Below are 26,242 nucleotides of genomic sequence, written 5' to 3' on the forward strand. Positions count from 1 at the left end.
ACCTTGTTGGCCGGGCTGGTCTTGAACTCCTGACCTCAACTGATCCGTCCTCCTTGGCCTCCCAAAGTGCTGGGTGGCATGAGCCACCGCGCCTGGCTCATTAAATTAGCTGAGCATCTGGAATACAACCTTTGGATCTTATCCTTAGCTTAGATTTGTTCTCCAGCAGTTTTTTTATTCTCCAGAAAAAGGCTGATAGATTATTGGAGAAATCAAAATTTCTGTCATAATGTAATATAAAGAACCAAGCATGTTTTGCTGCATGCTAGAATAATTTTTTTTTTTCAGCTTATTGGGTTACTGAATCATTGACATTAAGTGATGTTTGAGCTTTAATTATATTATTCATAACTGTCAATATGTTCGGTTCACTGGCACCTGCTAATTCTCATCTAAGTGAGAAACTTAGGGCCACTCTGGCGGGGTATGGTGGCTCAATCCTGTAACCCCAGCACTTCGGGAGTCACAGGCAGGAGGATTGCTTGAGCCCAGGAGTCAACATGGTGAAACCCCATCTCTATCAAAAACAAAAAAAGCAAAAATTAGCCAGGCATGGTGGTGCACACCTGTAGTCACAGTTACTTGGGAGGCCGAGGTGGGAGGATGGCTTGAGCCCAGAGGCAGAGGTTGCAGTGGGCTGAGATCGCATCACTGCACTCCAGCCTGGCGACCAAAAAATAAAGGGCAGGGGGACATTCTGAATTTTACTAGATGCCAATAGATGTATACATCTCATTTTCCAAATTAGCATCAATCTAATTGGGTGTTTAGGTGGAACATGAAGTGCAGAGAGAACTGCCCTCATTCTTTCATAAAATTCTTATCGCAGACCTACCACATGCAAAACAGTGGGATATATGGAAATAAATGGGACATGATACCTGCCCTTGTGCTTATTATCTGTGAGCTTGCTACATAATAGCTATAATAGGTGTTCAGTAAATAATTTCTGAATACGAATCATGAGGCATGTCTGTGGGGTAAGGTGTATAAAATAAAGCTATGTGGAACACTGGATGAGTCAAATACATTTAAATTTGTAGAAATTTTGGCCAGGCGTGGTGGCTCACGCCTGTAGTCCCAGCACCTGGGAGGCCTAGGCGGGCAGATCACCTGAGGTCAGGAGTTCGAGACCAGCCTGGCCAATATTGTGAAACCCCATCTCTACTAAAAATACAAAAAATTAGCCAGGTGTGGGGGTGGGCGCCTGTAATCCCAGCTACTTGGGAGGCTGAGGCAGGAGAATCACTTGAACCCAGGAGGCGAAGGTTGCAGTGAGCTGATACCACGCCATTACACTCCAGCCTGGCCAACAAGAGTGAAACTCCATCTCAAAAAGAAAATTGTGGAAATTTTCATAGAAAAAAGGAGTTACTTCTGTGTACCAGGATAAGGGAATAATCTGTAGGACAGGGCTTCTTAACCTCAGCACTTTTGGGCCAGATAATTGTTGTAGGGTGTTTAGCAGCATCTCGTTTATTCTGTCTTCCAGTTGTGATAACTGTCTCTAAACATTGCCAGATGTCTCCTGGGGGCCAAAGGCCCTCTGGATGAGAACCATGGCTGTAGGGGATGTCTTCTGAAGACACGGGCACAAAGGAGGCCTTCTACAACATAAAGAACAAAATAAGGGAAAGGGTAAATGCAGTTGCATTTATTAAGATAATTTGATGTGGCATGGGGGGTGGTGTGTAAAGTGAGCTAATACAAATGATGCTGGATACAGATCATGGATGAATACACAGTGGAGAGCTGATTTTATTTGGGAGGCAATGGGAGCTTTTACATTGTTGAGCAAAGGAGTGACGAGATCAGTCTTGCTTTTTAGAAAGATTAGTTTGGCAGTTACTTATTTGTAATCAGAATTAGACAGCAAATAGGATGCAGGGGAGAAGTCAGATGACTATTAAAGTAGTCTGAGAAGTAATTCTGGACAAGAGCAGTGGTAATGGAACTAAAAAGGATTGCAGGTTTTAGCAATATATCCAACGCGAGGAAGGGGAACTTATGATGACATTTTACATTTGAGAGTGGTAGTACCATTAAAAACTAATGAATTTTGATTAACTAGTGCTTCAGGCCCTTTGAAATTAAGTTGAATTTTGGTTCTTTCTGAACAATACACCAGATTTCTAGACAAATACTTAAGGTATGTTTTTAGACATCTATTTAGTGACTATTATAGCATGGTGTTAGCTTCCAAAGAGACAAGAATGACAAAAATACAGTCTTATATACCATTAATGGCATTGAGAGGTCTAGCAGTAACTTGTTTATCGTATGCCCTGATCCACCCTTTCTCATTTCCTTATTAAGCACACAATACTGAGACCAGAATAAAGCAGTACATTTACTACCTTGTGAAGAATGTTCAGGTGTTCGGGTATGTTATCTTCATTTTGTGCTGCTTTAACAGAATACAGGAGACTGGGTAATTTGTAAAGAACAGAAATGTATTTCTCACAGTTCTGGAGGATGGGAAGTCTAAGATCAAGGAGCTGGCACTTGTTGACTAGGGCTTTCTTGCTGTGTTCTCACATACAGAAGGCAAGCTAGCAGGATGCTCCCTGAAGCCTCTTTTATTAAGGGCCTTCACCCCAGTCCTGAGAGAATCCCTCATGGCCTAGTGATCTCTTAAAGGGCCCACCTCTTGATGCTGTCACATTGGCAACACTTGAATTTGAGGGGACACATTCAAGCCATAGCAAACTGAACATTTCTCCCATGCCAAATAGCACCATGTTCTTTGTCAGAAGGTGTTGGTAGAGGGGCACTGCAGAATAAAGGGGCTTCTCTTGCTTCTAAGATGATATTGTGACAGTTAATTTTATGTGTCAACTTGGCTGGGCCACAGGGTGCCTAGCTACTGGGTCATACTTTTTTTTTTTTTAAGAGATTTAACTTCTGCTCTGATTTTCCAATTATAAGGTCAAACATTATGCTAGGTGTTTCTGTGAGGGTGTTTTTACATGAGATTGACATTTAAATCAGTGAACTTTGAGTAATGCAGACTGCCCTCCTCAATGTTAGTGGGCTTGATCCAGTCAGGTGAAGGTCTGAAGAGAAAAAATGACTGTCCTCTTCCAAGAACAAGAGAATCCTCCAACAGATACGTTTGGACTGGACCTGCACTATCAGCTTTCCTGGGTCTCCAGCCTCTTGCCCCACACTCCAGCTTTTGGACTTGTTAGACTTAATAATAATCACACAAGCCAATCCTTTTAAGGGAGTTTGTCTGGAGAGTCTTGACAAACACAAACATCTACTGAGAGTTCCTGTCCAAGTTTTGCTCACACCCTGGCAAGAGGCTTCTGGCTTACCAGTAGAGGGTGAGAGATTCTTTGCTTCTAAGACCGGATCCACCAGCTGTACACCAGCTCTGGCCCAAGGCAAGAGAGGGAATTTCCCCATCACTGAGGAGGCTATAGCCAGTCTCTCTCCATGAGGCCGGACTTCACCATGGGTAAGGGGAGCCCCTTTCAAGGGTATTCTTAACTTGGGTACTCTCAGTCCTAGAACATCGTAGCTCTCTTTCATCCCTCTTAAAACTAATACCATTATCAGTTAACAGTTTTTTATATTAAAATTATCCCTGTTCAAGTTAATGGTCTGGTTTCTGTCTTCTGACTAGATATCAGGATACAGTATTTACTGTCATATTTCTACTACTTTGTCTGAAGTTTTTCATAATATTTAAACTGAATTTTTGATCATTAAATACTTACATAGAACAGGACAAAAGATGATTTTCCTTTGTCTACTTATTGTAAGGAAGTGTCCAAGATTTACCACTACGTCATGATTACAGGTGGTCACCAACTTATTATGGTTTTAGGATTTTTTGACTTTATGATGGGTTTACAGGGATGCAGCCCCATTTCAAGCTGAGGAGCTCCTTAGGACTTACGAATCATGCCTCTTTCATACCACGGTAAAGTTGGAAAATTGTTACGTCAAACTGTCATTAAGTAGGAGGCTGCTGTGTTGCTAAGGTTATATGCTTTTTTAACTTATGATGGGTTTACTGGGAATTAACCACAATGTAAATCAAGGACCATCTGTATATTGTATGATTTTTGCTAATGCATTGAGAGAGATCTGTGTAAATTATGACTTCAAAATATGCATATTACCTCCAACTGTGTTAACTCATGTTTTTTAAGAGAATAAGCGTATTTTCACCCTATGTGGATGTGCTGTAGAATTTTTCAAAGCTACGAAAGTCTATAAATAACAAATCAACTTAAACTTTTTGGGAAATAATTTCTACTAAAGATTCATAATCGGCGTATTCCTTCAATGACTGTACAAGTTCATCCAGTAGATAATCTCCCTGCATAAAAGTTTCAAGATCATGCAGTGTCTTGCTTATTCTGTGATCTGTGACCCGGTTCTGTGGAAAATTGTATGTTCTTATTTTCTCTGATCTTCCTTTACTTCCAATCTGTATATAGAAAAAAAGATGAGATACAGTTAGATTCAGGGCAATTTAAACCTACAAATTTAACTGATCTGGAGACTTACGTTCTTGATTTATAACATGAATCAAAATGCGAGAATCAGGTTTTAAACACTTAGAATCCCCAAATGACATGGGAACATGATATAGAAAAAAGAACATGTGCTCTAAAATTAGATTAATATCTGAATCCTGCCTCAGCCACTTCAATGTTCTATGACCTCGGGCAACTTAGTTTCCCCATCTGCAAAATACAGTGTCTGCTACACAGTGATGATGGCTATAGAGCCTGGCACATAGTTGCTATTCCTATAGTCGCTGAATACGTATTATCTCTGTGAATTAATGCAGTCATCTTCCGTGATAACAAGGCGGTGAGTTTCCCATATTGAGGAGTTCTTAAAGGGTCTGTAGTTATAAAATTAAATACTGGCAGGGCACGGTGGCTCATGCCTGTAATCTCAGCACTTTGGGAGGCTGAAGTGGGTAGATCACCTGAGATCAGGAGTTCAAGACCAGGCTGCCCAACATGGCAAAACCCCGTCTCTAGTAAAAATACAAAAAATTAGCCGAGTGTGCTGGCGGGCACCTATAATCCCAGCTACTCAGGAGGCTGAGGCAGGAGAATCGCTTGAACCCAGGAAGCAGAGGTTGCAGTGAGCCGAGATCACGCCACTGCACTCCGGCCTGGGTGACAAGAGTGAAACTCTATCTCAATAACAAACAACAACAACAAAAATTAAACACCAAACAGGAAGAAAGCCAAGTTGAGTTAGATTTCAAACTTCCTTGCATATTACAATTTCAAAGGATTAAAAATGAATGAGGACTCAGTATATATCTTTATTTTTAGTAACTGATTAAAAGTCTGAGAAAAATACCTTTGAATATAGAAAACAGGGCAGAGGTGTAAGATTACTATCAAACAAGGAGAGCCCTTAGACTACCTGAATTGTTTTCAACACAGGTTAAAACAAATATGGTATGTAAAAACTGAGTTATTTTAAAAAAAAGCTGAATTATATAAAAATATTTCTATCCTTTAAAAGCATTTTTAAAATTCATTTTTTACCTGAATTTTTCTAGCATTCTGTCTTTTATTTGCTTCTTTTTCTAGATGCATGCTGTACAGTTTTGCACGTAACTTTGTCATAGCCAGCTCTCTGTTTTTCAGTTGAGATCTCTCTTGTTGACATTCAGAAACAACACCTGAATAGTGTTACAAGAATTAAAAAGTTTTAATAGAAAAATCTTCTTTACTTATTATCAAGGAATACTCCTTTTCCTCATCATCCTTTTTCTTCTTCCTTTATGAGGGGGAAAAAACAGGACTCTAATAAAAAAGGGAGAGACTAGAGACTTCACTTTTGCAGAGTTTATCAGAAAACTGAAAATTTCAGTTTGAGCAATAGCACAAATAGCACAAAGTACTTCTTTCTTTTTTTTTTTGTTTGAGATGGAGTCTCACTCTGTCACCCGGGCTGGAGTGCAGTGGTGATATCTTGGCTCACTGCAAGCTCTGCCTCCCGGGTTCAAGCAATTCTCCTGCCTCAGTCTCCCCAGTAGCTGGGACTACAGGCACCTGCCACCACGCCTGGCTAATTTTTTTTGTATTTTTAGTAGAGACAGGGTTTCACCATGTTAGCCAGGATCGTCTTGATCTCCTGACCTCGTGACCCGCCCGCCTCAGCCTCCCAAAGTGCTGGGATTACAGGCGTGAGCCACTGCGCCCGACCTAGCACAAAGTATTTCTATACTGAAGGCATACATACTAAACAATAAGCATAAATCATTTAATACGGATTGTTTCCCCTCAGCTAGCCACCATGTTTTAAAAGTAACAACTACTTACAGAAATGAAGATAAATGAGAAATCCTATTACTAGAGAAAATCACTTAATTTTTTTAGGCTATCCATTTTTTCCCCCCAATTTCTGTTTTGTATTCTGTATTACCTAAGACATCATCCAGTTTAACATAAGGATATTCCCATACTTAAAAGAACAAAATCATAACAATCCAGTACTGGCCTCAACCATTATTAGTTAATAGGGATTATGCCCCTTTGAAATCAGTCATAGTAAGAGATTCTTGTTTCCCTTCTAGATAACTGAGATTTGCTATCCGTATGCTTTATCACATGTGAATCACTGTGGTAATACTTGTGAAAGACGTTTAGTGCAACCTACAGTGTACTAGAGACTTAAAGATTTGGATGTAGTCCCTTTGCCTAACTATCTAGAATCAGATCCCCTGGAGGTATGTGAATGAAGTTAATGGAAAGAAGCCCCTGCAGTTATATACAAAACTGTACAATGCTTTCATATCATTTTTTCAAAGGAGGCCATGTTCCCCTCCCCCGCAAAAATGCTCAGAACCAATGATTTAGAGCATTTTCTGATAAAGAACCCATGATAATAACTTCATTGTGAGAATTTTCTTTTTAAGTATAAACCTCAGAACTCCACCTGGAAGGACCATCCACACCTTCTATAAATCATTAATACAGACATTCCCTGAGTTTGGATCCCTCCCTCTTCCTGGCCTTGCAATTATCCCCCAGAGTATCAGGTAAGGCTTCTAAGTAAATCAAGTATTTAATAACAGTCCTTAGTAGTATACATTTCTCTGGTAACCGAGGATCTATTTCAGTGGAAAATTAGTCAAATTATTCCAAAATTGATTTCTTTGGTGTCATATGTTGAAGGAATAAGTACACACCTGTTGGAAGATGAACTATCCGGACAGCACTGTCTGTGGTATTTACATGCTGCCCCCCAGCTCCACTGGCTCGCTTAGTGTCAATTCTCAAATCTTTCGGATTAATCACGAGATTAATCTATACAGAAGAAAAACTGGTATTTTAAAAGGTTATATGTACCAACTTTATAAAGGCAAGAGTGACCCATTTATAAATACACAACATGAACAGAATTCATATATTTGGGAGGTCTAATTTTAAGACTAGAAAGTAGCTAGAAGGATACCAATTTAAAACTGCTTTGCTTTTTGGAAGAGTAAGGAATCGAAATAGTACAGGATTGTACAGTTTTGAAAAACAAATCCTTTCTAGTTCTCAGAAACCTAGCTTCTCTTTACCCATTTCTTACCAAAGAAACAGTAGAACTTGATACTATTCTGCCTACTTTTAGAACTGAATGTGTGAGCTAAGGAAAGGTTTTTTCAAATTTTTCTGAGTTTAAAGAGCCTAGAAGCAAGAAAAAAAACCACACACACACACACACACACAATGGTAGCTTCAGAACTGTGGGAAGGGTCTGTTTCGTTTTATTTCAAACATATTTGGAGGCAAAGATGAACCAAATGGAAATGGGAGTGACCAAGAAATCATGGGTCTCAATTCCTCAACACACTGGGATCTGAGGTCAAGGTAATGCTTTGTCCTGGGAGCCACCATCAAAAGCACTGTTTCATAAACAACTAAGAACCATTCTGTGACATGTCTGCAATGCTGGCGGTAAGAATCCTACCATTCCCTGGGCCTTCCACCTCTATGTTTCCCTGTGTGACTCCCTCTTATGGTTGCTAGAAGAATTAAGATGATACATGGACCTCAGTGTCTCACCTTTTCCTGAAAACTTCCACCCCAAGATGCTTAAACGTAAGTGACGAGGTTGCTAGGTGTGGCTCCTGCCATTTATTCTACTTCACTCTCTCCCTTAACTGTTTAGTTCCTCATCTACGCTTCACACAAAAATTACATCTGAAGAAACTATGAAGACCTAAAGAAAGGAACTCCATGAAACCTATTACAGAGTCAATAGCACTTTTTCTCAAAATTAGCATAGGAACCACTGAGAGTTCCTTCTCAAAGCATTCACACTTCATTCTGAAAAACAAGACAGATATCTCCTATCACTTTTTAGCAGAAAGGAAATGAGGCAAAACAGAACTCCTACACTAAGTTATCTTAAAAATATAGACTGAGAATTTGCTTTGTGAGAAAAAGTATACTCATTATGAACAGTATAACAATATATTTTAATTTTAATGTAACTGGGTTATGAAGCAGCAATTCTGTTAATTACCTTTGTTAAATAGGATTGTTGCTGTTAATACCCCATAAACCAGTCACACAAGGCAGAAGTCATTATAAAGGCAACCAGTCCATATTTAAATAGGTTATTATTTCACCCACAGAGATGATCTCACAGTAAGTACTTATTAGGAAAATATTAATACACAGACAATGCAACATTCTATCATTTACAAATCCTTGATTTTTAACATGATAACATATTTTTTAGACTGAGATAATATACAACTCAAAATACACAAGCTTCGAAGACCAAATAGATACTCAATTCAGTAAACTCTAAATGTTACTCTGGGGGCAAGGCACTGTGCTAGGCCCAGGATTCCAAGGAGAAGGGCTTATGCCTTACCTCAGTAGGCTGGGGTAATATCGCTACAGTCATGGTGCTAGTATGGATGCGGCCTTGCTTTTCTGTCTTTGGCACTCTTTGTACTCTGTGCACACCTCCTTCAAATTTCATGTGCCTATAGGCTTCTGAACCCCCAATGCTGGCAGACGCATGTCTAAGGCCACCTTGAAAATACAGGGAAATAGAATTATTTTTATTATTCCTGCCATTTATAAATAATTGATCATCAATCACATCTACTATCTTGAACTATATTTTTAAACTCATAAAAGGAGATAAACATGGAGACTGTAAAAATCTTGAGGTATATTTTTAAAGTTATAAAAGGAGATAAACATGGAGACTGTAAAACATTAAAATATTTAGTGTTTTAATATTTATCTTTACTGCTTACAAGTACTAAACAAAACATGTATGAGGCTAATCAATTGACATCAGTAACATATCTAAGACTACTTTTAAAAACTGTTAGCAATTCAATGGTTAGTATTATTGAAAGACTCTCCATGAGATTTTATAGGTCATTTCAAAATTATTGTATTTGCATTCAAATTTATTAGGTAAAGGATGAGCATAAAACTACATAAGCATCCTTACAGATAAGTTCTAAAGCCTAGTCACGGTCTTTCCAACTCTTTTCCTAAACACTTTACCCAAAACAAAACGAATAGTTTACTGACCTATTTCACTTGGAAAATATTCCAGGGTTTCAAAATGCCATCTTTTAAATGTGGCATATTGTTGATACATATCAAATATCTCTGAAGTAAACAACATTGCCTCCTGACCTCCAACTCCTGCAGTTACTTCCAGGATCAAATCATTTTCATCTGTTTCTTCTGAGGGAACCAAAAGTAAGATAATCTGTAAATACAAAAATATCACCCCTCCTATAATTAAGATTTAAATTTTACCAAAAAATAAAAAGCTAAATGATTAGATTCAGGAATTTTAAATTTTAACAAGTTTCTCCAAGCAAATAATTTAATATTGCTGAGTACTGTTCAACCATCTTGCCAATTAGAACTGTATAATGTGTAACTTCCATAAAGTATTAATGTTACAACTATATTATAAATGCTGTAAGATTCAGCTAAAACTTCAGGCTTGTTTTATTTTCTGTTGGAGTTCTTGTATGCTTTATATCAGTTCTCTCTTCTGTTAATAAGAACTAAGTACTTGCTGTGATTAGGAAATTACACTGTTGTAGAAAGCAAAAGAAGATTCTGGCTCCTTCCTGTTGAAATTTAAGGCCTAGTATGGCAGAAAACCAAAAGCACTCAAAACTGCATTTGTATTATTTTAAGATTTCTTATTATGGAAGATAAACTTGTAATTTTGAAACTAAAAAGGCCCTTAGAGATTATCTGGTCCAATTCTTTAATTTTACATGTAAAGGAAACAGAGGTTAACAGAGATTAAATGACTTGTTTAAGGGCAAAGTGTTAGTTACTGACCAAGCAGGCACAAGAACACAAACCTTTGTGCCTAGATCAGTCTTCCCTGCATTACAATAGTATGTTTCTAATCAAGGGGATCTAGAATAAAGACTTCTTAGATTAAGTTAATTAATAAGAAAAGCTACCAACATTTTATTGGTTCTTTAATATATGGCAGGCATTCTAAGCACTGTACATACTTTAATTCTTAAAACAATCTGGGGTAAGTATTATTAACAGTTCTACCTTAAGATGTGAAACTAACTTTACAGAGGTTGAATAATCTAGTGGCTCAACATTACCCAACTCGAAAGTAAGTGGAAGAGCTAGAATTGAACCTGAATATACCCGAGTACACTGCTTTCACCCTAGACATTGGTCAGAAGCCATGCTAGTTACTACTTTTCCATCTCTCTAGCCGATGCCAATACAACATTATCATTCAAATTTTGAACAAATGGATTTTACTTCTGTTTGTTGATTACTACACATTGAACAGAAACCTTTAATACACATATCCTTCTTATTCACACAAAATTTAATTTAGAAAATGGGTAAAACACGAGCTACAGTACACTTTTCACCTTATAGTGGAATTCTCCCCTTCTAACATAGGTTATAGGAACATTAGTTTTTAGTAAATTTCACATTTGGCTAAAGGGAAGGCAGATTCTCAAAAATAAGTACCCCCTTTCCTGGGTCCTTCCTTACCTAACACATTCTTTCACTTATCCCCAGAGGTAACTGCTGTCAACCTTTAGTCTCTGCTTTACAGAATTAGCAGAGTGGCTCTAATTTCATATAATTATTCTTCATTAACTCTATATGTTCTGTAATTCTCCTGGATGTATAATCAAAGCAGTGTAATCCAATTCTTAAAATCCTGAGGGCTTACTCTAGGTCTGACATTCTAAATAGTGTAAGAGATGCAAAATAAATATTCCTGGCCCTGAGGCTCACGGTCTACTATCACTGTACCAGGGGACTTCAAGAAGTTGTATTTCAAAGTTATTTTGTAACAAAATAAACTCATGCTAACTTGTTGTAAGAAGTTACAGGTTCTAGTTTAAGGCACTAAAAAGGGCATATCAGTTCTGCTAAAACTGAAGCAAGAAGAAACATTAAATTGCTGGTGAAGCTTGGGTGGAAGAATGGTGAAATCATTGATGCTTTATGAAAAGTTTACGGGGACAATGCCCTGAAGAAATCAGCAGTTTACAAATGGAGAACTCGTTTTATGTAGAGACAAGATGATGTTGAAGAAGTAGTCCACAGTGGCAGACCATCCACATCAGTTTGTGAGGAAAAAAATTAATCTTATTTGTGCCCTAATTGAAGAGGACTGATGGTTAACAGCAGAAACAACAGCCACACCAAAGACATCTCAACTGGTTCAGCTTATAAAATTCTGACAAAAAAATTAAAGGTGAGCAAACTTTCCTCTGGATGGGTGCCAGAACCTTTGCATGCAGATCAGCTGGAGGCAAAAGCAGAGCTTTCAATAGAAATTTTAAACAAATTGGATCAAGATCCTGAAGCATTTCTTTGAATTGTAACCACAAGTGAAACATGGCTTTACCAGTATGATCCTGGAGACAGAGCATAATCAAAACAATAGCCACCAAGATGTGGAAGGGGTCCAGTCAAAGCGAAAGCAGACTGGCTAGGGGCAAAGGTCATGGCAATAATCGTTTTGGGGATGCTCAAGGCATCTTCGTTATTGACATTCTGGATGGCCAAAGAACAACAGTATCTGCTTACTAGGAGGGTTTTGAGAAAATCAGCTAGAGTTTTAGCAAAATACTAGGGACAGCTTCACCAGAGTCCTCTCCTACACCAGTGCTCCTGCTCATTCCTCTCATCCAACAGAGGCAATTTTGAGAGTTTCAATGGGAGATCCATAGGCATTCATGTTACAGTCCTCATTTGGCTTCTCCTTTTTTTGTTTCCTAATCTTAAAAAATTTGTAAAGGGTACCCATTGTTCTTTAGTTAATAATATAAAAAAGACTACATTGACATGGTTAAATTCCCAGGACCCTCAGTTCTTTAGGGATACATTAAATGCTGGTGTATCACCTTTTTGCTTACAAAAGTGTCTTGAACTTGATAGCTGGTGGCACTTATGTCAATACATTAAAGTTTATATATATATATATATCTTTTAATTCCAGTTTTCCAAAAACTTTTGAAGTCCTTTCATATAACCGCTTCTGCCCCATGTCTACCTCTAACCTTCTTTAAAAAAAAAAAAAAAAAAAAAGAGGGAAGATACGTCACTATTTCGCTGCCTTTCCAGAAAATACTATCACTGTGACATTTACCTTTCTGTGAGAGCTGTACAGTACTTTTTGTATGATGAAAACAGGACCACGTGAAGTTTGTTCTTTAAAAGCCAGTTTATTGATAGTCATAATCATTTCAAAATGTATGCATATATCAAAACATCACATCATACACCTTAAATATATGCAATTTTGGGGGTCAATTTATATCTCAATAAATCTAGAAAATAAATTTTAAAAACCCAATTTATTCTAAACAGTAACAAGCTAGTCACTTCTTTGTTTTTATAAACCTTTAATAAACTTTAATGCCTAAGAATAGCACAAATGCTTTATTCTTTGCAGAAATACCATACCTGATGCTTCAGCTGAGTTATTTCTTTTTGACACAGAGTTATTTCATTCTCTGCAAGTTTCCTTAAATCTTCATTCTCATCTAGGAAAAAAAGGGCAGAAGTTAAGGTTTTCCTTAATTAGTGTTAAACTGCCAGCAGACTTCTAGGAAATAGTTTTATGGTTATTATAGCTGAAGAGAAAAATAAAATGTCTATCTTGTCCTTTCAATAAATGCCATTCAATAAATGCCTTTCAATAAATGTCCTTTCAATCCATTTCACCATTTGATATATTAGTTTTCATAAGCATGTAAGTATAAATTTTTTTTCTGACAAAAGTAAAATAAAAATTTCTATAAAAATATAAAGAAGCTAAACTCTTCCATAATTTCATCCCTGTGAAATATGCACTTTAATAAATATGCTTTTAGGCTTCCAACTTAGACTGTACAATAACCAATGAGTGCATTTAGCTAATAAGATGGACAGAAGGGATACAGAGGTTTACATCAGTAAAACTAAAATTCAATTAAAAAGTAGAAAGTTATTTATTCTCTTATAAGCAAATGTTTCATTAGTATTTTAGTATCCACCCAAAAACATTTATTAGACTCTGCCTAATGTACACAGAATGTTTATATGAAGTACTCCTCTCTCTCTCTGGCTTTACCCTTATTGTTGTTTCATCTTTAAATTTTCATTTTTATCTTATAAAACATACTTTCTCATTCCTGTACCCTATAGATGATATGCAGCCTATATAAAGGAGGAGGAAAGGGAAAATTTCTGGCTATTAATAAATTGTTCTCTCTATGGAAAGTTCAAACCCTTACAAAGTATCTGTATGCTTCTCTATTAAGAACCAACCGTGCTGGGAACTGGGATAATACATATGTAAGACCTGCCCTCAAGAAAGCATTATAGATAATTTTAGTTTCTTTATATTTTTCTAAAAGAGGAAAACAAAAAAAAACCTAAACCACTATGTGATATGGTTTGGCTGTGTCCCCACCCAAATCTCATTTTGATTTGTAGCTCCCACAATTCCCACCTGTTGTGGGAGGTAACGGAATCATGGGGGCAGGTATTTCCCATGCTGTTCTCATGATAGTGAGTAAGTCTCACAAGATCTGATGGTTTTATAAAGAAGAGTTCCCCTGCACAAGTTCTCTCTCTTGTCTGCTGCCATGTAAGAAGTGCCTTTTGCCTTCCACCATGATTGTGAGACCTCCCCAGCCACGTGGAACTGTGAGTCTATTAAACCTTTTTTTCTTAAAAATTACCCTGTCTTGGGTATGTCTTTATCAGCAGTGTGAAAACAGACTAATACACTATGTGATTAAATATTAAAACAGTTGCACCTTGAAGGAATCTGTTGATTTTGGAATGGGCAGAAAAAGGAAAGAAAGATTAACTCAAGGAGAGAATAACAGCAAAACTGAAATAAGCAAGTACAGGAAGCACTGCTGAAAATTATTTTGGCACGCATATGGTATGGAAGAAAATCTGGTAGAATGGAAAATGTGTTGAGTTAGGAAAAGCAAAAATGAATTCTAGCCCTAGTTTAATCGCTAAGGTACTGTTAGGGCAATAGGCTCAACTTCTCTCAGTTATGACAAGAATGAAATGAAAGTTCTGAGCTGGATGATCTCTAAGGTGCCTTTCAGTTCTGCAAAGATAAGGAGATTGGAACTGGAGTCTAGAAGTAATTTAAAAACTGTATTTTATTTAACCCAATATGCTCCAAATATTATTTCAACATGTAATTAACATAAAAATATTACTTTCTATACCAAGTGTTTGAAATCTATATGTATTTTACACTTAAAAACCTCAATTCAGACTAGCCACAAATAGATGCTCAACAGCTGTGTGGCAACTGGCTACTATACTGGACAGCGCAGCTCTAAAGGGTTTAGAATGAGGAGTTACTCACAGCCAATGGTAATACGCTACTTCTTTAATTTCTCTTGAATATTATAAATCAACATATGTTTACTGGACACCTACCATGTGCCCACCTTCCCCTTTCCCTACAAAGATGTTTATGGTTTCCCATTCTAAATGGATCCCATTCTTTTCAACTCTTTGAGTAGCTGCTTATTGTCACCCCTCTTTTCCCACCCACATTTCTGGAGATAAAATGCCATTTTTATTACTTTTCTCCTGTTAACTCTAATTTACCTTTCAAGCTGTTACATTGGATTCTATAATCATATCAAGACTATTTTTATTCAAATTACCAATGACAAAATTGCGAAATCGAAAGAGTTATTTCAGTGTGAGCTGAAAAGGTTGAGTTTTACCTTTCTATGTCAGGTACTGAGGAATTTTTTTTTTGAGGCAGGGTCTTGCGCTGTCACTCAGGCTGGAGTGCAGTGGCACCATCTTGGCTCACTGCAACCTCCACCTCCCGAGTTCAAGCAATTCTCCCACCTCAGCCTCTCAAGTAGCTGGGACAACAAGCACGCACCAGCATGCCCAGCTAATTCTGCACTGTTTGTAGAGTCAGGGTTTTGTGATGTTGCCCAGGCTGGTCTCGAACTCCTGGGCTCAAGTGATCCATCCACCTGGGCCTCTCAAAGTGCTGGGATTAGAGGCGTGAGCCACCACGCCTGGCCAAGGATCTCTTACTTCTTGAAATTTTCTTTAATTGGCTTCTACAGCTTCATTTATTTATCTACTTCAAGATCACAAAGCTCTGGCTGTTTTTTTCTTAACCTTTTATAACCTTCTTCTCTGCCTGCTCCTCAAATACTATGTATTTCTGGCCTTTTTAGACTTGTTTCTATCTTAATGAATTTTCCCTGAGTGTTCTCATCTACTTCTAAGGTTTAGTTTACCACGTACTGTATATCTCAAGAGCTCTCATGATTATTTGGGCTCAATTTTTCTCCTATGTCAGTAATTTTTTCTCCTAGACTAGTACAGATATCATTATTGGAATTCCTTTTCACAGGTATTTTTAACTTAATATGGCATTCAGTGCAACACTCATCTTTTGAAAAAAATTTGGTCCAACTTTTATACTTTCGTCTTAATTAACAGTACCACTCGTGTGCTGAAGCCAGAAACCTAAGACTTTTCTTAGAATTAACTCTCTCTCCTTCATCCTTCTGAGGACATAAGCCACTAAATCCTAATTGGTTCCTCAGAATGTTTTGTGAGTCAGACCTATTCCTATCACCATTTCTTCTTTGGATTGTTTCAACTGCCTCCTCCCTGGCCTGTCAGTCACCAGGGTTTCTGGAGAATACTCCAATTCATCCTCAATGCATGCCACCATTAACTTTTCTTTACAAAGACGTGACTTCTCTGCTTAAAAACATATGCAACTTTCCATGGTCTATAAAAAACAAATTCAAATTTTTTGTCTTGCAAGGTTCTTAACTGTCTTTCTGGCTTCATGTTTCTATGACATTATCATCTCCCACCTATTCTATACTTAGGCCATATTGAGTTTCCCAATTTAGTACCTTTACCTAGGTCGGTCACCTCTCTGCCTTCAATCTCTTGCACCATCTGACAGACAACCTCCTGCTTACCCTTCGAGATACACTTAAATGCCAGCCTTTGTTTTTGATAACACTCTGGGGTTTATTGCAGATGTTAAACACTAATCTTTATAACTATAAAAGTCACTTAATATTTTTACTTCTTACACATCTCCCTTACTAGACTGTAAGCGCCTAAAAGCTATTTCCGTAATTTTTTTAGTAATTAGTGGTGTCTGACTAAACAAACCCTGGAGTACAGTAAGGGATCAATACAAGTTAAACTATTATTATATCCTGTATGGGTGGGCCTTTACACCTCCCCAGTGTTTAACAAGTGCTTGCTCTCCTAGGTCTTTATTCATACATTTATATCTATTCTTACTTCCAGCTATATTACAGGTAATTAATTATGTCCCTCACTAGACTGCGAATCTCTGTGGAAGCTTGCTACCCAAAGTGGTGCCTGGACCAACAGCTTGGCAGGCCTGGGAGCTTATAGTAATGCAGACACTTAAGCCTCATTCCAGAATCACTTGGGAAACTTGTTAAATGCACGTCTAGGCCGGGCACGGTGGCTCACACCTGTAATCCCAGCACTATGGGAGGCCGAATCACGAGGTCAGGAGATCGAGACCAGACTGGCTAACACGGTGAAACCCCGTCTCTACTAAAAATACAAAAAAATTAGGGCGCCTGTAGTCCCAGCTACTCCGGAGGCTGAGGCAGGAGAATGGTGTGAACCTGGGAGGCGGAGCTTGCAGTGAGCCGAGATCGCGCCACTGCACTCCAGTCTGGGCAAGAGAGCGAAACTCCGTCTAAAAAGAAAAAAAGAAAAACACGTCTAAGTCTGAGATTCTGAGTCCTAAGTCTGCTATTAACAAGCACTGCCCCGATACTACTGCAGATGGGTCTCCACACCACACTTTGAGAAACACCGCTGTGGAACCCATCACAGGGACAGTGCCTTATTTATCCTTGCTGAGCTAATGATCTCTTGCCCGAATACACAACTAATAAGCATGTAAAAGGGGCAGAGCACCGTGGCAAAGGAGCACAAGAGAGCCCACAGGGGAGGATAGGATCAGAGAGCACGTAATGATGTCCTTACCTCTGATCCAAAATAAAAAAGGCTGCAAGTGAGTAAGAGTTTCGAACTCGGGTAGTGTGGGTAGTGGAAAAGACAAACGAAGAGTCAAGAATGTGCTTTGACGCCGCTCCCCCGGGCCCGGCTCTTACCGTGCAGCAAGGGCTCAGTCTCCCGCAGCTCCTGCTCCTTCTCGTTCAACTGTTTCATCACTGCCGCCAACCCCGGCCTCCTGACCTTCAATTGGGCTTCAGACCCCGCCTGGCGCTCGAGGAAGGTCCGCAAGGGCCCGCCCCGGGCGAACAGCTCCTCTAGCGGCGGGCTACTGGAGCTCAGGGGCCGGCGGGCTGGGCCAATGGCCCCGCGGGGCCAGAGGCACCGGGCAGCGCCCCACAGAACCCAGGACCGCATCACTAGGCCGAGACAGCGGAGCCTGACCGGAGCCGGAAGTTCCGGACAGGCCAGCCCTCGCGACAACACCCGGAACTTGGAGATAGGGGTGAGAACTCACCAAGCCCCGCCCAGCGCACGCGCTGTTTTTTAAAGGATTTTCCGGCAGCCTTGGCAGGAACTTCCTGCCAAGCGTGAGAACTTTGCGAACTTCCTGGAGGCTAAAAGTTGAGGGGGCTGAGCGGAGCGTGATTGGGGCAGGGCGGGCCTGGGAGACCTTGGGAGCCTCTTCTGAAAGCCTCTTCGCAAGGACCCTGTTGATGGGTGTCGGGTTGGGCCGGAAAGGGAGAGCAGCAAATTGCCCCTCTGTTTTCTGATAGTGAGGATTTCTTTCCCATGCCCTGAGTCGGGACCTCCAGAGCCGCAGTGGAGGGCAATCGAGGGTCTAGACGCTGCAGGGTGGAGGTCACAGCCACGCAAGTCGTCAAGTCTCCAGTGCACGGCTGGCCCTGAGTCTCCAAGAGCGAGTTTTATTATGGACACGCGTATGTGTATTCCTCTTCCTTTTTGCTGCTTATGTTTCTCTTGTCCACGGTGGGTCAGGTTCGTGTTAATAAGGACGTGATAAGTGTATTATGAGATAACCACTGAATGAATTTGCACAATAGACATGCGTGCCTTTCATTGCCGTGTCATTTACTTGCTTTCAAAGGACTTTGTTATTCACCTGCCCATTCATTTTCACTTAGTCCCACTTATCGTCAGCTTTTAAAGAAGTGATTACGTGTTACAGTAACAACAGCCCAACAAAGTCTTCAGCTATCTGCCTCCAGGAGTCCAACTCTCGTCCCTTTCCAAAAACCTGGTAGCGGATAGGTGCCAGCAATACCGACATTTATTGGCACAATACTTTGCACTTTTCAAAAGACCTGTTCACAGCTCAACGGAGAAATAGATATGAGGGAATAAACACAAGCAAGACAGTCCTGAGAATGCGAGGGCTAAACGCTCAATCTGGGAATTGCCACCACTTAACTGGTTGCGGCAGCGTCTACTAAGTGGTGTTTCACTGTTGAGAGAGGTGATATATTAGAAGAACGCAACTTCTAATTTATTCATAAAAAATAAAATAGTAAAAAATGGGAACCCTTATCAAGGTTAAAATATCCTTAGATCATCTAATCGAAACTCTTGAGGTCGAGTATAAAATTCTTAGACAATACGTTTGCATTGCCTCTCTCTTTTCATCGTTTAGCACGATATGCAATGCAAATGCAGAGTAAGTGGAAGAATGAAATGACTCTTCAACAGGAAGCAAAAATAATTTTTTGCTACTTAAAAGCTCCAACTAATTACCTCAGTTCATTTCCCTTTGTGTATTCAGGCTACACAACTTTACACAATCGTTCTGCTGTTGAAACCCGTTTTATTTTAATCCTGATCTGAGGATAGAACAGGACTGATCAATATGTTTTCATCTCTATTAGAACAATTGTTTCCCAAGTCTGAACTTAACTTTGAATTTATTTTAACCATGGAAATGGTGAGAATCACTTGAACTCAACATGGTATATCTCTCAGTTGAATTCTCAGAACATAAGTCATTTCAACAATATATTTTATTATTTATAAAAGGTGCAAAATTTTAATTAAAACATTAGAGAACAATATAAAGCATCTAGCCAGAATTTATTTTCCCCCAAGTGCATAAGAAATTTAAGTAACACATAGAAGTGTACCTTTTATTCCTATAGTGTTATACCAATGAGGAAACAGTTAAGTTTCTAAGGATACATTGTTGAATTCTTTATTAATTCAAAACATTTTAAGAAAGTCAGTGTAATGCATATGCATTTTACAATAACATCCATAGGTTTCCACAATATAGTAAAATGAAAACAGCTGTATTTTGTTTACTTTGAAAACTCAAAGATATCTATAGTTTGAGACTTCTGAATATTTTTACATTATTGTCATGCTCAAATTCTGTTACATGGTGAAAATTCTAGCATTTTCCAGAAGTATATTATTTTACATAGGTAAAATGATAAAATTGATTCTCGGAAGGGGAAATAAACCCAGAAAAACTTAAATTGGAGGAAACATAATCTGGATTATCTATTCAATTTATGAATACCCACCGTTATTCCGGCATTGCAAAATAACCAAGTGTGGTGCCTCTTAAGTTGTATTCATGCATTCAAAACTTCTTTATTGTCCACTAATAAATATTGGTGGAGTACAATATATGGATATAGATTAAGTGTGATGAACATGGTAGTAAAAATTTATACACATTCGATATGTAATTTTACAAAACCAAACACATTGAAATTCTTAATATTTAGCAAACATTTAAAAATCATATATAAGAAATATATTTATGACAAATCGGTTAAAGCCAGCAGGAAATATATCAGGTCTTTTACATTATTTCACTATTCAGTATTCATTGATTAGTGGAGGGCAGTATAGAAATGCAATAAGCAAAATGGTTAGTTTAAATTGAAATTACCTCTTATGACGATTAGTAAGACTAAGATCTTTAATATCCAAAGTATGTGGATGATTATTGTAATTAATTGCACAGATAGTTCAAGGGAAAAATTCACTTTCACCTCTATTAGGTGAATATTCAGGCTAAGACTTTTGGAGTTTTATTTTTTCCACTTCACTGTATTTTCTTTAAAGCATTTATTAGCAATCAGTTAGTGGAACCTAATATTAGTGTTTAGAATTTGTTTAGCTCCGTGTAAATGTCCAGAAAATTTATCAATATAATCTCTTTTAAAATGTGTTACTTTACAGTGGAGAAACATAATAGATGCTACCTCAGCTAGGTGATCAAGGTTAACATCAACATCTAAGAGTAGCCTAAAGTTGAGAAAGTGTCACAGCTAAGAGGAGTCCCAATGATGGCATGTACCTTTGATATCATGTGATAAGCATGGCACTTTACTGTTGTGTTCTTCCAAAAACCAAAAACCTGTTGTCTAGTCATGAGAAAAACATCAGACAAATCCCCACCGAGGGACATTCTCCAAAACACCAGTTTATTTCTCAAAACTGTCATCAGAAACAAGGAAAGTTTCAGAAATTGTCACAGCTAAGAGAAGCCTAAGGAAACATGACAACTAAATGTAATGTGGTATCCTGAATTGGATCCTGGGACAGAAAAAGGACATTAGGTTACAAACTAAGGAAATCTGAATAAAGTATGAACTTAATGATCAATATTGGTTCATTAATGCCCATAGATGTATAAGGGACCTCTCTATTTGCAGTTTTTCTATAAATCTAAAACTACTCTAAAATAAAAGGTTTAATGGGCACATTACTATTTTAAGTTTTATACATTTTATTTTTTCTTTAGAGTCAGGGTCTCACTTTGTTGCATAGACGAGTCTGGAACTCCTGGGCTCAAGTGATGCTCACACCTTAGTCTCCCAAAGTGCTGGGATTCTATGTGTGAGCCACCGTGTCTGGCCCATTACCACCTTTTAATAAGTTTTTATTTTCATTGTAAAATTGTTAAAGAAAATCATACCACCTTAATATTAAAAAGTGTTTTCTAATTGTCAATCTCTTATAACTTAGTCTTAGCCCTATAATTCATTTATATATTTAGCAAGTAACTTGATATTATTTCTGTCCTTGGAAATGTTGTTTTATTTCCTTTGGAAATAAAATTTTCAAATGATTTATCTTATTTAAACTTTAATTTTAACCTATAATTGTATATCTGTCTATCTGTCTATCAATCAATCAATCATCTATATGTCATTGAAAGAAACATTTCTATAGATTTGAGGTGATGGTGACCTGAAAGTAGTGATTTGGGATCACATTACTGAGAAAAGCAATAACATTGATATAGTGTTCCATCTTAAAATATGATTGTATGTTTTAAGGACTAGCTAAATCAGATGTTTAATGCATGTTTTGGAAGAAAATAGGGGAAAGTGTATTAAAATGACATTTAGTACAAGTATACAATAACAATTATTGATGTGAAGTACTTTGATAAAATAATATACTTTGATAAAATAATAATGTATGCCACACTTTATTCTTTCCATGTTTGTTTTATTTAATGCTCGTAGCAATCCTGCTAATTACATATTTTATTTGTCATTTGTAGATGAGGAAATGAACTCAGAGAAGATAAATGATTTGACCAAAGTCACATGAGACAGAAATATAACTTGAAATCAAATTTGTAATTTTAAGTGCCTGATGTTTTTATACTATCCTACCTAAGTGAATCTGTAGACAAACATTTCCATTAGTAAGCACTGTATGTGGCATTCTTTTAATATAGCAATAAAAGCTAAATCTTTAGAAAGGACATGTATCCAAGCTTAGGACAGAAACACAATCTGTTTATTATTCTAAAATCTTTATTTCTAACTGTTTAAAAGCTGTAATGCAGTGAGAGCAGTTAGGTGTAAGTCAACAGTTTTAAAATTCAGAAACTTCTGAAACGAGATGTAACATGAGAAATAATGAGGGAAGAATGAATTTCATGTTGCACATATCACATATTTAAGAATATTATATTTGGTTATTGTTATCAATGCTTAATAGTGTTCCTTTTCAGTTCCCATACTAGGACCTTCTATCACTTAGGGTAACATTTTGCCTCTTGTACTGTTTTCACTAAAGTCAAAGTCTTGACCACTCCCTTGAATTCATCGGAAAAAATGTCACTTGGGGCTGGAGAGGACTACACCTATAAGAGTAATAATTTTAAAAATACTTGTAAAGAAATAAAATCTGGGTATTTAGAAATAGTATTGGTCACTGTGCATGGTCTTGTGTTGCAAGGATATTTTAAGCATTGCAGAGAAAATCTGAAGCAAGTTTTGTGTTATCAGTTTTATTGATAAATATTTGCAGTTGTAGCAAGTGAAGAATTAAAAATTTTGGCAGATTGGATGTTGTTTTCACAGGAGAACAAACCCATTGGTCAGGAATTTGAAGACAGAAAACACAAAACTACATGTTTGAAAAATATAGTTAGAAAATTATGGTCGTAAACTGTCAATGTAAATAGGCAAAAATATTTTTTGGAAATATCTTTACCGTCTTTCAAAATAATTTGGCAATGTGTCAAGATCAAAGTATTCAAAATACATGTTTGATAGACTTCTAACTATAGGCATTTTCTATCTCTTTAAGACTTAAAAAATTATTATTATTATTATTATTATTATTATTATTATTATTATTTTGAGATGGAGTCTCGCTTTGTCGCCAAGGCTGGAGTGCAGTGGCATGATATCAGCTCACTGCGACCTTTGCCTCCTGGGTTCAAGCGATTCTCCTGCCTCAGCCTCTCGAGTAGCTGGGATTAAGGGCACCCACCACCATGCCCGACTAATCTTTGTATTTTTACTAGATTTGGGGTTTCACCATGTTGGCCAGGCTGGTCTCGAACTCCCGAGCTCAAGTGATCCGCCCTCCTTGGCTTCCCAAAGTGCTGGGATTACAGGCTTGAACCACTGCACCTGGCCAAGAAATTTTAGGTGGTTTTCCAATACGTTTTATTTTTTTACTTTTTGATTGTATTTTAAATTCCTTCTCTTTTCATTTTAACACCAAAGCATCTAATAATTGGTATTTTTTTGAGATATAATTTGTCACCATTACAATATGATTTTTAAAAGTACAAATAAGTTAAAGGTATAGAAAAATGGATAAACTCAAAAGTAAAAATCAGGCATTATTTTAAATCAGCTTAATGGGATGAAAATGTATTTTTGCTCCTAATAAATAAACATTATTCACTTATCCCTATGGTACTTTGGCAAAACTGAACTATCAGGTAAATAAACAACACATACTTCATTCTGTAAGTCAGAACCTAGGCAGCATTAAAGGATACTAATAAACACACCATGCACTATGACCACATATCAAAACTGGTCATTCTATGTACATATTTTAAGATTTCAAAAAAAAAAAAAAAAGATCACATTATGGTCTTGAGTTCTGCATTTAATAACTTCAGTATCAAAGTTGTGTTTTGCTCTTGTGGTTCATGTGCACACTCTAACACTGTCAGAGCATCTATACTACCTTTGGATAACATCATAACAGCCCGAGTAAAGAAGTGCCATCCATCCATCACTGGTGTGATTAATGTACAAGATCAATCTCTGAAGAAATCTGGCTCTCCAATTTATTTATATATACATAATCTGTATCCTCTACTTTCTTTCTTTTATAGATATATCTAAAGTTAGGCACTATAGAAAGTGCATTAATCTCTTTCTGGGTGCATCAGCAAATTCTAACAGTATACAAAGATACCTTGACAATTGAAAACACAGAGTGTCCATTTTAAAGTGCTAATTTTTCCCCAGGGAGGAATTTACTCACTAGGAAACTCAAATTCTAATAAAACAAATATTGTGCTCTTGGAATGGTAGCATAGACACCAGTTGAAGGCTTTTTTGTTTATTTATAATAGCTCTGTAACTTAAACGAAGGAATTATATCATACTTAGAAAATTAGTAGAGTTGCAAATATACAGACATACTCTTAAATGAGAAACCCTCCCTCACCCAAAAATAAGAGTTTAGCACAGAAATGCTCACATAGCATATGGTTATCAACATCTGATGTGTAAATCTGCTCTAGAATCTTTCTTAGCACAACTTCCTAATCAGGTTTCAAAAGGATATATACCAACTTTAAAATCTGTGTTCTACAAATGCCCAGGTTAGAGATTAGGACTCTTTATAAGGGCCCTTATCTTTTACATTTGGTAAAATATTAAAGATATTGTCAAACAGACAATTCATCTAATAGTCCAAAGTATCTTATAAAGATAACTTATGACTAGCAGGTCACCATCATATATAGTAACAACAAGAATATAAAGTCTACATTTAAAAAGATGGATGCATGCAGTGTATCACAGTATATTACATATTTTCTAGTCATGTGCACCAATTTGTTGTGCCTCAAACACAGAAACAAATATGATACTACACCATACATGTGTATATATCATAGTAGCATAATAAACTCAATTCTAAGCAAGAAAAAAAATTAAATAATTTAGGAACAATAGAACTTCACAATAGAAGTGATGATTCTTTTAGGTTTTTCTTTACTCTTTAGGAAAAAATATGACTTTTGTAAACATCTTCATAGCTATCTTTTTTCAACATATTACTGAAAACTATTATTCAAATAGTATTTAAATGACATGAATAAAATATGTCAACACACTAACACTTTCAGAAAACACAGGCATTTGTTAAAAGAAATGATTATTACAAATATTTTCTATCTTGCATTTTAACTACATTTCCATAAATAACGTATTTAAAAGTGCTGAATATGGTAGGATAGTCAGCAACGCCAGTGTAAACAGAATATTTTGTTTTCTACTCCGCAATTTTTTAAAAATCCCATTTTGTCAAACACTGCAACAGTTAAAATATTTGCATAGGGAATAGATAATAGCCCTTTTATTCATGTCTCCTGAATTTTATATAAATTAGAAAATCATACTTGCTTAAAAAAACAATTTTTGAAATGTTTTAAGTTTATGGAAAAAGAAACTTATGATGCCAACCTTTCAAGTAAAATAAATTTAAAAAGAAACCCCCACACTCGTTTTTTTAAAAAATATGCTTAATAAATTAAAAAATGAGAGGTAGTTAAAAAAATGACAAAGAAAACCTGTAACTGTAATATCATCCTTAATATAAGGCCAGTGTTCTCAATGGATATAAATCTTTTTAAAACTTTCATTTTAGGTTACTCAGTATTATATTCATTCACTTTAATATTAAAAAAATAGTCTTCAGGGGATATTAATATTCAAATGCAACACTTTGATATAAATATGACACTGATTATTTTAATTATCACTTTTCTGCATGACAGAATATTGTTTCCTTGAAGGTCAGAAGTACATGACAATGTCAGGCAAGTGTTTTGTCATAAAGATTTAGTGTACTTATAAAAAATAATATGGCAGCTGGAAAATTTGAGCACTCTACTGCCTTTTAATTATGGATGAAAACTAATAGTTTGGTTTAAACATCTTTAAAATGTCATCCTTAAGATACTCTGTGAAAACAGTTAAGGTCTGAAGTAGAGAATTATTTTCTTCATAACCCTTATAAAACTTTTCCTGGTAAAAACAGCTTTTCACTGGATTTCACTTTCAAGGAAAATATGCCACAGGACAGATGCTATTATCAAAATGTTTTACAGTGCTACATGTAGGCATTCCTTTATTAAGTCCTTTTGCTTATATTCCAAAACTAAGTTATCAAGCTTATTATTATTTTTTCTTGCTGAATTACATAACTTTACACAACCA

At 36.9% G+C, this 26,242-nt stretch overlaps 1 protein-coding gene across 4 annotated transcripts; it reads right to left on the reverse strand.

Annotated features, from left to right (window-relative positions):
- Positions 1-1,732: 1,732 nt before the first annotated feature.
- MTRF1L (mitochondrial translational release factor 1 like) lies at positions 1,733-18,045 on the reverse strand. Of its 4 annotated transcripts, none has more exons than XM_023206120.1 (7): positions 17,657-18,045; positions 12,945-13,024; positions 9,546-9,729; positions 8,866-9,029; positions 7,181-7,298; positions 5,532-5,668; positions 1,733-4,444 (listed from the first exon to the last, which is right to left on the reverse strand). In XM_023206120.1, the coding sequence occupies exons 1-7, from the start codon at positions 17,913-17,915 to the stop codon at positions 4,244-4,246; spliced, it is 1,143 nt and encodes a 380-aa protein (XP_023061888.1). In that variant the 5' UTR covers positions 17,916-18,045; the 3' UTR covers positions 1,733-4,243. The 4 variants fall into 4 exon arrangements, with proteins under 4 accessions (XP_023061888.1, XP_023061889.1, XP_023061891.1 ...); XM_023206123.2 differs by having other exon boundaries at positions 1,741-4,444; positions 9,546-9,704; positions 17,657-17,963; XM_023206124.1 differs by lacking the exon at positions 17,657-18,045 and adding an exon at positions 15,230-15,252 and having other exon boundaries at positions 3,763-4,444; positions 9,546-9,704.
- Between the last annotated feature and the right edge of the window lie 8,197 nt (positions 18,046-26,242).

Source organism: Piliocolobus tephrosceles, chromosome 5 (assembly GCF_002776525.5).
Source record: "Piliocolobus tephrosceles isolate RC106 chromosome 5, ASM277652v3, whole genome shotgun sequence".
NCBI classification, from domain to species: Eukaryota; Metazoa; Chordata; class Mammalia; order Primates; family Cercopithecidae; genus Piliocolobus; species Piliocolobus tephrosceles.

Bases quoted from the DNA above. Each gene is read 5' to 3' on its own strand.
- MTRF1L (XM_023206120.1), bottom strand. From the start codon at position 17,915: ATGCGGTCCTGGGTTCTGTGGGGCGCTGCCCGGTGCCTCTGGCCCCGC. The intron at 13,025-17,656 runs GTAAGAGCCGGG...TTTTTTTCCTAG, and splicing joins GACTGAGCCCTTGCTGCACG to ATGAGAATGAAGATTTAAGG. The intron at 9,730-12,944 runs GTATGGTATTTC...TTGTATTTACAG, and splicing joins TAACTCAGCTGAAGCATCAG to ATTATCTTACTTTTGGTTCC.